This window comes from Cololabis saira, chromosome 5 (genome assembly GCF_033807715.1).
Source record: "Cololabis saira isolate AMF1-May2022 chromosome 5, fColSai1.1, whole genome shotgun sequence".
NCBI lineage: Eukaryota > Metazoa > Chordata > Actinopteri > Beloniformes > Belonidae > Cololabis > Cololabis saira.
Genome location: NC_084591.1, coordinates 27,398,770 through 27,413,491, shown reverse-complemented (window position 1 = coordinate 27,413,491; position 14,722 = coordinate 27,398,770). Strand labels below are relative to the sequence as shown.

At 38.6% G+C, this 14,722-nt stretch overlaps 1 protein-coding gene across 1 annotated transcript; it reads right to left on the bottom strand.

The window, feature by feature from the left end:
* Nucleotides 1-5,874: 5,874 nt before the first annotated feature.
* Nucleotides 5,875-13,898, bottom strand: etfbkmt (electron transfer flavoprotein subunit beta lysine methyltransferase). The gene is made up of 3 exons (XM_061722556.1): nucleotides 13,450-13,898; nucleotides 13,244-13,374; nucleotides 5,875-6,933 (listed from the first exon to the last, which is right to left on the bottom strand). The coding sequence occupies exons 1-3, from the start codon at nucleotides 13,743-13,745 to the stop codon at nucleotides 6,584-6,586; spliced, it is 777 nt and encodes a 258-aa protein (XP_061578540.1). The 5' UTR covers nucleotides 13,746-13,898; the 3' UTR covers nucleotides 5,875-6,583.
* Between the last annotated feature and the right edge of the window lie 824 nt (nucleotides 13,899-14,722).

Sequence of the window (14,722 nt, the reverse complement as noted above, 5' to 3'; positions counted from 1 at the left end):
TAAACACTCCAAGTTATCACTCTAAATTATTAGACGCCATATAAATAAAACTGAATAAGAGATTGTACTGAGACTAGGGAACAAGTGGAAGACAACCTGGAGAGGTGGTGATATGGTTAGAGAGAAGATGAATGAAAACCCCAACAGGACAGAACACTTTAGCATAAATAAAAGGGAAGCAGATGGAACCGTGAGAACTTAATGGTGCAGGAGGTTAAATAATTGCCACAGAGTGAACCGAAAATTAGCTTTCGTACAACTGATGATTTGCAAGTTATACAACTGTTTAACTTCTCATACGTTCTTGACCTATTGGTGCGGCTAACAAAAGTAGCTTAATGAGTCCCCCGCCCCTACGCGGCCTGCTGATTTCCCTGTTACCAGGGAGAGTGAGGACTTATCTTATAGAAAATTAAACAGTTGCAGCTCAGACACACAAAGACTGCCATTGTCATATCACCTATTTGAAAAGATAAAAAAAAACTGACAGTCGTCTGTGTGATAGGGAGTTCTTCTGATTTCCATAGGGGCAGGCAAATGAAGTATACCTACAAAAAAAGAAGCATAGGTGACGTCCACGTTCATCCTTTATGTCAGCTTGTAGTTTAGTTTGATGCTTTATGCATGCGTGTGTGAGGACGCTCGCATACTGGCATTTATGTTTATGTTTATGTTTATTAAGGATCCCCATTAGCCGACGCACAAATGCCAGGCTAGTCTTCCTGGGGTCCTATTTAAAAAGTACAATATAAACAACAATACACAATGGCCCGGTTTCACAGACAAGGCTTATATCAAGCCAGGAGTAGGCCTAAGTCAGACTAGTAAAGCTAGGTAATTTAAGTGGCTTGCATGAGCGTGGCTTATATTTGTCTTAGTTAGTCCCAGACTGTGGAGTCCTGGAGTAAGCTTAAAGCAGAACACATCATTAGCTTAAGTGGGAGCACAGTCTGTTAGCCTAATGGTGCTCACAAAAACCTGGAATGGAATTGAGGACAGTTTTGCTGGAGGGAATTTTGACACCAAACATGGCTGAAGCTAAAAGAACACGCTCAAAGAACTATACTGAGTATGAAAAAAAACTCTACTTAAACAAATTTTGGGAAAACATGCTGTTATTGAAAGTAAAGGTCACAGTGCTGCTGTTGAACATAAGAAGAGGAGTGCTTGGGCTGCCATTTGCAGAGAATTCAACTCAAATGAAAATGAAAATCTAATGAAATTAGAAGAGAGAGCTGTTCAAAGAACGATGCAAGAGATAGCTATGTAATGTAATGAAATATGTTATGAAAATAAATGTTTTCTCACTTGACAAGAGTGTGAGTATTGTAATCACCACAACCTACATTTTAGAACAGCCTTGGAACACACTATTTATATATGTTGTACACAACAAACACTATTAAGGCAAAAACAAGCCATAATCAATACATTCCATGGTTAAATGTATCTTTTTTCTAACTGAAGTGCTGCAATGTGAAAGCAGCTCTGAGTGCAAGTCCTCGTTGGTTATTTTCTGCCACCGGCATGGGCACATCTGGATCATTCTGGTCTTCCATTGGAGGGTCAGGACAATTATGCTGCTTCAGGTAGTTGTGCAGAACAGTTGTAGCAATGATCACCTTGCAGCATCTTCTTGGCTCAAAACGAAGTGTATTGCGTAAACACTGGAATTGATTTTTCGACACTCCAAACATACGCTTGACCATCCCTCTAGTGCGAATATGAGCTCTGTTGTATCTTTGCTGCTCAGTTGTTGTAACATGTGGCCAAGGCGTGAATAAATAGGAGCATATGCACTGTCACCAAGTAGTATTCCACTATGTTGCCCTCTCTTAAACTGAGCACACAATGAAGAGTTGTGAAAAATCCTTGAGTCATGTGTTGCTTCCTTCAAAAGGGCAACAATGTTTGAAAACTCTAAATTGGGAGTGCATACAGCCTGAACATTGATGGAAAACCAGTTCTTACGGTTCCTGTACTCCTCAGCATCAGGAGTTGATGGACACTTGATTTCAACATGACATCCATCTATACAGCCAATCACTCCTGGGAAGTTCCCAAATTCGTAGAATCGCGATTTATAGTTGGCTTGCTCAGCAGCATCAGGGAACCTAATGTCTCAGTTCACAAATGGCACTGCAGACATTGTGAACTATTCTAAACACTGTTGCTTCACTGACACCACACAAATCACCAGTTTCACAATGAAAGGTTCCAGATGCCAAGAATCTCAAAGTGATCAGAACTTGGAGAGAACTGGGTACAGGCCTTCCTTTATGAGACATGGAGGAAAGTCTAGGCTCAAGCAAAGTAATTATCTCCAGTACATCTTCTTTGTACATACGAAAGCGGTCTAGGAAAGTTATTTCATCAAACTGATTCAATGGATTACTCCTATCCACAAGTATTTGTCTGGCTGGCCTCTGTAGCGAATATTGGTCTTCATTTAGATATTCCAAATACTCCATGCTCCCAAACCATCTGTGCTCCCTTTCACAAACAGTACTAAGCTGAAGTTAAACCTGCCTCTTTGCAGGATTAATATAAACTTAAATTTAGTCCTAGAGTAGCTCTAATCCACCCTCTTGCAATTGGCTTTGTTAAATCCAGAACAGACTAAATCTATGACTATTTTAAGATATGTCTGTGCAAGTGACTTAAAGTTAAGCCAGCTCAAACAGCATTTTAGTCTGAGACTAGGCTTAAGCCTTGTCTGTGAAACTGGGCCAATAACATACAATTCCAGTTACAAAACATACACAGATCCAATTGCATTTATGTATACCCGTGCCATCAATTTTACCCATTTGGCTTTTACATACTTGCCCAAGGAAGACATAAAAATCCCACAATTGCATGTCCTTAAACCAGCATAAAGTCCACTCTGTGTTCTGTACATGAATAATGACATCATGTCACATTTATTGCATGTCCGTCAGTAAATCAAAGCAATGATGGCAAAGGAAATGATGCTGTTAGTGTTTTTTTTTTTTTTTTTTCATATTTTTGTCTCTTTGTGCACATTTTTTCAGTGTTTTCTTACCATGTTAATGCCATACTAAAGAATTGTGACCGATTCTTTGGCCTGACAGTGATGTCATCCTTTCAGTCCTTGATGTTAAAGGGGGGGCAGCTCCAGCCGTCCATTCAGCTGTTTCTAGATTCATTCTAAAATCAGACCACAATGTAACGCATGATTTTATCTTGTGCTCAAAAACTACAAACTTTTCCTATTTATGTATCTCCGCAGTTCAACATTAAAATAGTTTAAAGTGATGTGAATAAGAATGATAAACCATGGAGCAGACGAGTTTCCTCCGTTTTCTTCCATGTCTCTGTCAAGGTGCACCACACGTACGGCACGCTCACAAAGTCAGAAATCATCACACTGCTCACTCGGTTACCTACTACATACACAAGCAGTTTCTCTCTTTTTTTTCACACCTTTTTCTCTACCCTAGGAAGTACAGAACATAGGTGATTGGATGGTTATGCCTTTCTGGGCTCTTACATGCATCTAAACTGGGGAAAGGGGAAAATGTTCTGCAAATAAACCGCCATGTAAGAGCCTTGTCTCTATTTTTTGTGTACCTCTTATGTGTTTATTTTTACGTGTCAATTTTTATGTACCATTGACATTGGGGGAAAAACAAATCCCAACAGGATAAACCAAAGTTTTTTGTTGGATAAACCAGTTTTGTGTTAAAAAAAAGCAAGGTTTATCTAAATACATTGATGTACAACTGATGATAAATAACCTCAGTGATCCTCAGTGAAACTCATGACTGAAAGAAGAACAAATTACTGGTCAAATAACATTTTTCTTAACATGGAGAGGCCAGAGAGGCCCAAATTCCCAATAACAAAGTGTACATTTATCAGATGATATCACAGGATTGATGTGGATCGTCCGGGCTGGTCTGAAAACTTGTGTGTCAGGTGTCCAGAGTCCCACATCCCAGTTCAGTCTTTTACTTACACAAATATTTCTAAGTATTCAAACTTAAAGTTAAACAAGGCGCGGGAGTCTTAAACTCTTAAATCCAAGTTTTTGGTTGTGTTTTAGCTATGGGCATGTCTAATTGTGCCCGTTTTCTTATTAGTCTTGCTTCAAACATATTGGTATCTAAAAATGTACCATCAGATGTTTCATCTATATTGGAGTCTGAATTCTTATTGCTGTTTTTCTTTTTTTTTAAAGCCTGTCTCATGTTTTCACCTCCTCCTCATGTTACAACTACATTTTCGCAGTGAGCCCGTATCACGTGACCATGTTTACAGGTCAAGGTTTTCTATGCACTTCTCCCATATGGCCAGTTTTTATCTTACCTTCCTGCATCAGGGAGTTCTCTTGCCTACTCCCCCGGACATCATTCCCATTCTTTCGGGAGTGCTTCTTTCTCCCAGATGCTATGCATTAATCACATTCAGATGAGGTCACGAGATAGATACTTCAAAAGAAAGCCAGAGGGAGCTGTAAATAAATGAATAAATCAATTTAAAAACTGAATGGACTGATTAATGGGTTCTCTCATTAAGTAAAAGCAACAACTCACGAGTGTGGGTGTATCTATTTTCAGAAGTGTTCAGCTAATGAGAGTATAATGAGAGTTCGATGCAATTAACGAAGCTCAAACAACATTGAAGCTTAAAAATGAAGTGTGGAAGGCCTAAAAAAATGGGAAACAAACCAAAAACCCAAATGGGGATTTCGGGGGCATGCCAGGGGTGAGATCAATGCTACTTAAAACTATTAAGGAAAGATAATGGCAAGAGTTTGAGGAAAGGGAGTAAGTGCCTTGGTTTTTTTATGATTAGATTAGAGGGTGTCCCTGTGGTCTCTGAACCAAGAAGGATAAGAGTGTGGACCTTTTATGACATGTTTAATTGAGATTAACAGTTGTGAGAATGTTAAAGTACTACCTACTTTAGAAAAAAAGCTGTACGAGCTTTAAGTTTTATTATTGCTCCGATGCGTCAGGTTTGTTGACAAAAGGCTCCTTGGCCTTTTAATTGGCCTAAACTGAAGAGCATAATTCAAACAGGTTGCCTCCAGACATCCAGCATGACCTCTTTACGGTTCTCTCTACAAAGATTTCCAGAGAGAATGAGTGTTCAGCTGCTATCTTTGCAAAAGTTTAGATGCATACATTTCTAAACCTTTTGACTGGCAGTTTCAATGTCGTGTTTGTGTGTGTGTGTACACACACACACACACACACACACACACACACACACACACACACACACACACACACACACACACACACAATAGAATGTCTTATTGTAATTTACACATGTACAGTGAGCTATACATATGTAGAATGAAACTGGAACATCTCACTCTTCAATGCAACACGTAATATTCGAGTGAATATGTACAATGTAGAAAAAAAAATATAACTTATAAATACAAAATGTGAAACATATAAGACTGATGGGTATGTAGGTGACATAGAATATTGTGTATATACATATATATACACACCAGTAGTTTTATTAAAAAATGATAAAATTACAAGGAACTAGCAGCATAACGAGGGTAAACCCCGCTTTATCCTTAATGACAGCTGGAACATTTTCAACAGCTCCATAAAAAAAAAAAAGAAAAAAGAGCAAATCATTTTCTTGTAGCTTAGTCCAGTGGTTCTCAACTCCGGTCCTCGGGACCCCCTGCCCTGCATGTCTTAGATGTTTCCCTGCTTCAGCACACCTGATTCAAATTAACAGTCGTCACCAGCTTGTCATCAAAGTCTGGAAAGTTCTGTTGATGACACAGCTCCTTGTATCACGGTGTGCTGAAGCAGGGGAACATCTAAGACATGCAGGGCAGGGGGTCCCGAGGACCGGAGTTGAGAACCACTGCCTTAGTCCATGCCTGTACTTGCAGACACTTGAATACAGAGACAGAGAGAATTTGCAACGTATTTAGAAACTCTTACTTAATTTTCCAAATAACACAATCAAATTCAGCTTGGAAAACAAACTACAAGACGTGCGCCAACAGAAGCGTGCAGGTCAGTTATCGCATATTATTCAACTGAAATGAATGCAATTCAATTTATTATAGCACCAATTTGCAATAAAAGTTGCACCATAGCATTACACAGAGAAAGCAAACAAGTTAATGGATTCCATCACTTGCACTCTGTGCACATGCAAGCTCCTTTTTAACAGAGAGAGCTCCAACAGAACCAGACTCAGGAAGGGTGACTCCCTGTGTTGAATGCCTGTAGGTCCTCTGATAATGATAAACAAGCACTTTCATAACTTGGATTTCTGGGGAAATAAGATCTCCTGTAGATTTTCTATTAATCTGTAATCATGACGGGAGAGCAGGGTCGGATGACCTAGTGATAGGTTTGATAAAAACTCACTCCAAGTCTGGTGGTTTACATATTTCAAAACATGTTTTGACACCAGGCTATAAACATTTATTTAGGCGGTAAAGTTGGGTATTATAACAAGAGGGGTCAGTGCGGGATCCAGCCCCTAGTGGCCAGTCCATAAACTGCACTTTTCTGTACTTGAGTCACTTTTGAAAACCAAATGTAGCTCCCCGTTGTGTTCACTCTACTAATCAGAGTTCAGGTTGATAGGACCAAACACTGCTACAGGTAAGACCGTAGTTCTCCGCCCTGACACACTCAGGCAGCTCAAACTGGGCAAGATGATGCAGGAACTGTCGGATGCGGTGCCCCTCGAACTGGGCTCGTCCAGGATCCCCGATCAGGACTTTGGTGCCGTGGATTTTGATGCAGCGGTCCAGCCAGCTGTGGAGGCTGGTGGCCAGGCCCTCGTCGTAGAACATGTCACCCAGGAGGATCAGGTCAAAGCCCTCAGGCTCTGAACCGATCATGTTGTCAGTCACGCAAGCTGGTAACTCCACGCCGTTCAACTCACAGTTCATATGGGCTGCAACTGCTGCAACTGGAACACAAATGAGTAGTATTCAGACCCTCTATTGCAAAATCTATTTGGCCCTAAAACAAATTAAGCAAAAGATTGCAATTATAAGAACACCAAAACAGTGGGAAGTTCGAGTGTAATATCTGAGGTCTTATTAAAAAAAAAAAGTAAACAAAACTGGCAGTTGTCCTTTCAGTCAAGATAAGAGAGTAAGGATTTCTTTGGATGAATTTGAACCCACATACTCTGACTTTAACAAGTGTACAATTTGTTGCCCTCAAGAGGCTGGTCGATTGATCCCTTGCTCCATCGTTGAAGAACGCCACATAGCTCAAAAAACTCAGCCACTATGGTCACAAATGCATCACAAATGTTCTTTTAGCACTAAGGGGTGTGTCAAGAGGGGGCTTCTGACATGCTCCTCTAAGTCATTCATGTATGTACGACGGAGTATTAGGGCCAAACTAAGACAAAAAAAATTGGAAATTACGAGAATAAAGTCATAATATAATGAGAATAAAGTCGTAAAATTACAAGAATAAAGTCGTAATGTTGCGAGAATAAAGTCGTAATAGAATAAAGTCGTAATATTATGAGAATAAAGTCGTAATATTACGAGAATAAAGTCGTAAAATTACGAGAATAAAGTCGTAACATTACGAGAATAAAGTCGTAATGTTGCGAGAATAAAGTCGTAATATTATGAGAATATAATTTATGAGAACTCTAACAGGAAGAGCTTCTTCTCCCTGTGTTAAAATGAGGAATATTGAGCATCTTGTGAAGTTATATTTATATATTTATAATATATTACGACTTTATTCTCGTAATATTATGACTTTATTCTCGTAATTTTACGACTTTATTCTCGTAATATTATGACTTTATTCTCGTAATTTTACGACTTTATTCTTGTAATATTATGACTTTATTCTCGTAATTTTACGACTTTATTCTCATTACATTATGACTTTATTCTCGTAATTTCCTTTTTTTGTTTTTTTGTTTGGCCCTAATACTCCGTCGTATGTATGAAACATAATGACTCCTAAAAATTAGGTAAAAACAAACCTTCAAATAACTTAACATGTGCAATATCTGTCTACCTCATAAACATCCTACCTGCTACCTTTTGCAGTTTTTCTTTATTTCTCGTACTGCACTTTTTTTATTTTCATTTCACTGTATATAGACGAATCCGGCGAAACCTGGAAGTCGAGCGGCCGCCATTACTGCGGTGGCGGCTCCGCTCCTCCGCTCCAGCCCATAGACATATATACGTATGGATCTATTACTCCGCTCCCTGCCAGGCTCTCTTAATGTATTTGTATCATCGGAAAACTCCTGTCCCGTCACGTGCATTTGTTTTGATAGTGAATGAAGACGGGAGGGACTTTCAAAACTACTTTTCTGTTTCACCAAGTGAACAGATGGAACGCAAAAAAAGATGTTAAACTGCTGGAAAGGAACTGGAATTTACCTGGATACCTTAAACAAGGAAGCCAGGGAGCGGTATATGGAGAAAATAATGATTATTAACGGTTTGGGTTCATATGAAATCACTACTAAAGAATGAAGCTCCGATGAGGATTTACTGCCGCAGTTCTGCAGAACCACCGTCTTACTACCTTGTTTAGTGTTTGGCAGCTGCTTTGGTAAATGTTTGACTCGCCATGTGTTTCAATAAATTAGTATAATATAACAACATACAGTAGGCTACATCTTTTTTATTACTCTTACTTCTCTTTTCTTTTTTTTTATGCTGAAGAGGCTCCGATGGCGTGAGCAATATTTTTCTTTTCCTCGTGAGATTATTTTTTTCTTCTGCAGCTACAAATAGAGTTGATATTTTTTCCTCAACAAACTAGTTTTATCTGCAGATTGGGGTTATGTATGTATGTATTCTGTATCATCCGGAGCTGAGATAGTTCTGCCCTTCAATTAGAGACCTGTAATTGCGTTTTTTTTCGTCATCGGACGCCAGGCGATCAATAAAATATTCTTGGATACCTAAAATAAAACAAAACATAAACAGGTAATATTTAATTGTGCAGACGTGCCTCGTAAGGAGAGGAGGTGGAGAGAGCTATATTACAGTGTTTAATCATACACTCCCTTATCTCCCTATTCCTCTATTCTTTCCTGCTTATCGCTCAAACAAATCATTATTTATAAATTAACATCAGCATTAATTTAAGATACCTTCATTATTTATGGAAGGCCACTGTCTAACATCATCAATCCAGCTATAATGATGCTGTAGAGCGTCAGGTTACAATAACAGCGCTGCGGTGGCAGATTGACACCTGCCACCGCAGCGATGGCGCCGCCGCAAGATGGCGGCGCACACAAACCGGTCGCCGGATTCGTGTTATACTGTTTATATTTTGTAATTATATATTTTTTTTTACTTTTTTTACCCTTTCGCTGCATGTGTATTGCTGCTGTACAAAGCGAATTTCCCCATTGAGGGAGGAATAAAGGACAATCTTAAGAAAAGTTAAGAAAACAAAACAAGAAAACAAAGAATTTCATCCTTTGACACTTGATATCTTAGTTTACATGTGCAAAAAAGGAGTAGGAAGAAGTGTAAACTTATTTAATACTACCCCCATTCACTAATCATTTAACTCGTATTTATAAATACTCACACACTGTACTTACACTGATAAATAACAGTATTATTATATACTTATACATATATACTTATATATGCTTAAATTCTACTCAAAGTAAAAGTACTCATCTAAAAATGTACTCGAGTAAAAGTACAAAAGTACTTCATTTAAAATGTAATTTGAGTAAAAGTTACTATCAGTTATTTAATGCAAAAAAAGGATGAGTCACGAATCAAATCCAGCACAAGTTGTTTTAATCAACTTTATTATCCACACTTGTAAAAGCTCAGCCGAGCTCAGTAACATAATCCTCTTACTTCCGCAGAACAGGACAAAAAGGACAGTCACAACCTGTACTGTAAGTGCAAACTATTTCAGTCATATTGTCCAACGGACAACACTAAAACCAGAATCAAAGTATTCAAAGACAAAATAAAGTGCCCAATCCCCGCAGGATCCTGCTATTCACAATAAACCAAAATAAAATGCCCACAAGATCCCACAATACTGCCCACAATCTACAATTTTAGACTGGAAAAGCTCTTGTTGAATTTCAGCAGCAGCTGATTTTCGAAGTTTTTTGCTGTAAGTCTTGCTCTCTTTGCTGTGAAGAGCAACCCGGCAGAACTAAAAAGTCTCTCACAGGCGGCTGAGCCTGGAAGGCCTGTGTTGAGTTATAGACACAGTTCCTTAATGTTTGGGAAGGAGTTCAGCAGGTCCATGCTCTCTGAAACACGGGCAAGGTAATTTGGGTAGGAGGAATGCTTCGCAGATAAGCCGGATGAGGAACCGGTCAACTGTCCCTTGAGACTAGGAATGGGCGATATTTTACCGTTCACGATATACCGTCTGTGGGGTTAAACTGGTGACTTACCGGTTTGTCAATGGCCCATTGTCTTTTGGTACATCTGTTAGACTTCCCTTTTCTCTGGAGGGGGCCCCAATTGACCTTTGTCCTTATGAAAACGATCACATGCTCTGAACAGCTGACCCATTGTGTCTTTTGGACACATCTGTTCAGAGTTCCTGTTTTAGTCCCGGAAGGCATTTCACCCAGTGACCCAAGGGAGGGAGGGAGAGAGAAAGAAAGAAAGAGAGGAAGAAAGAAAGAAAGAGAGGAAGAAAGAAAGAAAGAAAGAAAGAAAGAAAGAAAGAAAGAAAGAAAGAAAGAAAGAAAGAAAGAAAGAAAGAAAGAAAGAAAGATAGAAAGATAAATTCCCATTGATGAGGTTTTTGTGTAACAAACATGGCAGATCTGAGTCTTTCCAGTTTTGCAGTACAGGTGGTTTGGAAAAGACCCAAACATAACTATATCTAATTACGAATGCTGCAGTCTTGTAGGAACACATGTTGTGTCCTTTCAAGCTGGACCCTGCAAACTGATTATGTGCAATTCTCTGCCAGTATAGAACTCAGATCTATACAAATGAACAACTTAGAGTGAACCCTTTCCTCTAAGGAATTAAGGAATTTGGGTTATCCTGACATTTGTTTATAGAGTAAGGAAATACCTTGAACTATAACCTGGAGTGTATCTGGTGGTAGACCTGTCAAGGAGTTTGAGGGGCATCACTACAAGCAGTACTGGAGTTGTTAAAAAAAAAAAAAAAAAAAAAAAAATCAGGGGGGATGGTGGATTTTATCATATGGGGACAGATAATTTGTGCCGAATACAAATAATATAATATATTACAAATAATAGCACTGACCAAAACACCTGCAGAAATACTGCAGGAATTACATAGCAGCAGTTAAATGCAGCCTTCTGTAAGCTTTAAATATCCACTGGGCTTACATCAAATACATCAAAACACAACAATAAAAAAAGGATAAGTAAAAAGGATCACTGCAAAAACTCAAAATCTTAACAAGAATATTTGTCTTATTTCTAGTTAAAATGTATAATTTAGTGAAAAAATCTTATTACACTTAAAACAAGACTCAAGACTATGGGGACAGATAATTTGTAGTGATTACAAATAATATATTACAAATAATAGCACTGACCAAAACAGCTGCAGAAATACTGCATGAATGACATAGCAGCAGTTAAATGCAGCGTTCTGTAAGCTTTAAATATCCACTGGGCTTACATCAAATACATCAAAACACAAAAATAAAAAAGTTTTCTGAACTTATCAATATGAGTCTGTCCTTCACAGGATAAGTAAAATGGATCACTGCAAAAACTCAAAATAAGAATATTTGTCCTATTTCTAGTTAAAAGGTCTCATTTTAGTTATTAAAGTTACTAAAGTTACTAAAGTTTAGTTATTACACTTAAAACAAGACTCATCATTGGAAAAACAACAATTTTCAAGTATGTCAAGTATGTGTTTCAAGTATTTCTACTTATTTCACTTGAAATAAGTAGAAAAATCTGCCAGTGGAACAAGATTTTTTTGCTTGTAATGAGAAGATAAATCTTGTCCCACTGGCAGATTTTTCTACTTATTTCAAGTGAAAATTTACTTGAAACAGGGGAAAATTGTCAAATAAGTTATTTTTCTGGTGATGACTCTAATTGTTGAAATAGCAGTAAAACCACATTCATTAATGAAATTACATAAGGGACGGAAAGGGGGGATGGCAGTTTTACAGGGGGGATGATTTGGACCGTTTTTTGTTTCAGGGGGGATGCCATCCCCCCTCAACTCCAGTACTGTATATATGTATATGTAGGTATGTATGGGTGTACGCATATGTATAGGTATATATATGTGTGTGTGTGATTATGTGTGTAAGTAGATATATACATAGATATAGGGCAGATGCAGTTAATAGAGACAGTATAGTGTAAATAAGTAGGCTATATTTATATGGGCATGTGTGTACAAATATATAGAAATATTCAACTATGTGTATGTTATGTTATGAATCTTTATTTCGGCTTGTACAGAACAAGATGAAAAGGAAGAAAAAAAAAGAAAAAAAAAAGGAAGAAAAAAAAACATTTCTTTTGCCGAAAAGGTGTAGGCTGAAGCCGTAGCTTATAGTGCCTACCCTTTTTCCTTATGATCAGCAAAAATATGAGACATTAGCTTTTACTCAGTGGAAACAAACAATACATAAAGAAGAAAAAAAATAAGTAAGACAAAATATAAAATTGAAGTTTCACATCCTAGAATATTTTTGATAGTATACTTTATAATTATAGTGTTTTATATTTATTTACAGTATTTTCTTTAAACAATTTCTTAAACTTGGCGATAGAGCAACACATTTTTAGGTTGTTATTACAACTATTCCAAATTTCTCTAGCCTTAACTGATGTACATCTCTTTTTAATATTCGTTCTTGCTGTCGTCGTCTCAAACATGAGTTTCCCCCTCAGGTCATAGCCTGTTTCTTTTATCTGGAACAGGTCCTGAATGCAGTTTGGAATGTATGTATACCGGTAGGTATGTGTTTGAGTATAATTACAGTATATAATAATACTGTTATTTAGCAGTGTAAGTACAGTGTGTGAGTATTTATAAACACGAGTTAAACGATAAGTGAATGGGGGTAGGATTAAATAAATGTACACTTCTTCCTACTCCTTTTTTCACATGTAAACTAAGATAAAGTGTCAAAGGATGAAATTCTTTGTTTTCTTGTTTTGTTTTCTTAACTTCTCTTGAAGTGTTGTTTTTTTGTACAAAAATAAAAATAAAACCCCCCCTCAACTCCAGTACTGACTACCAGTGACAGCAGCATCCCTGTGTTCCTACCAGCATCGATGTCGTTGGCCACCACCGTCTCCGCCCCGGCCAGAGCTGCAGCGATGGCCGCAGCCCCGCAGCCGCTGCCCAGGTCCAGCACCGCCTTACCCCGGCACACCGCGGGCTGGTCCAGCACGAACCTGCGGAGCCACAGTCAGCTTTGCCAGCAGGGAATTGCTACTGTTACGTGTATTTGAGGCGGGGTGCTGTGGTACCTGGAGAGCGCCTGGCCCCCGGGCCAGTAAATGGCCCAGTACGGGTCATGGAAAGGCCACAGTTCGGGGTTTTCTCTCCAGAACCTGCAGTTGGGGGTCAATAATCTGAGTTTGATCTCAGGCGTCAGGCTCTGTCCTCCGACCACCTCCGTGTTCTCTGAGATAAATCTCCGCATGTGCTCGTCATCACGGTGGGGGTTTTTACACAGGTGTCTGCGACTGTTTGTTTGTCGGCACAGTCTGGAAAACCGTTTCAGATCGTGGAAACATTTTAATGCGCAGAGGAGTCTTGACATGATCCCACTAACCTCAGGACGTCTGCGTCAACTGAGCCTCATCACCCCGTTACAGAGTGGGCTTTGAAAGTGAGCCAAGAAAACAGACCAGAAACACCCGAACTGGTTGACTTAAACAGATATTTGAGGTAAAAAGTTGGTCAAACTGCAGCCAGTTTAACTCTCCATGTGACGCCCCCGCTCTTCTTCTGTGTGTTTCCTACCGCGGAACAGCAGCTCGCTGCTGCCCCCCACTGGCAGGTCAACCTCACTGCTGCCACCATCCTCGCTGAGATTTAGAGAAAATGTATTAAGATAAGATAAGATATTCCTTTATTAGTCCCACAGCGGGGAAATTCGCAGTGTACAGCAGAAAAGGGGATAGTGCAAAACAAGAGGCATCAATAGAAATAGAAATAATAATAATACAATAATAATAACAGAGTATGACACACTATAAACAGTACTGATATATATAATAATAATAATAATAATAATAATAATAATAATAATAATAATAATAATACCTGCCTCTCGCCTGAAATTAGCTGGGATAGGCTCCAGCAGACCCCCATGACCCTGCAAAGGATAAAGCGGGTATAGATAATGGATGGATGGAATAATAAAAATACTGGTATACAAATAAGATAACAGACGGATATTTACATAATTGCACGTTGTAGTGAATGATATTGCACATTATTTTCTAGTATGTACAGTAAATACATTTATTGTCAGGTTGTTATGTATGTATGTGGTCTACTGTGAGCAGTGCTCACAGTAGACCATGACTATTATTACGATTATTTCATTTTATTTGTTATTTACTGTTTAATTGTGTCTTGCTGCTTTTAATGTTGATGTAAAGCACTTTGGATTACCTTGTGTTGAATTGTGCTATACAAATAAACTTGCCTTGCCTCTGTCACGACATAACATAGGTCAGATTCCAGGCCCTCATTGATTTCACATTTGCTATGTACATTATTCTTGTCTGC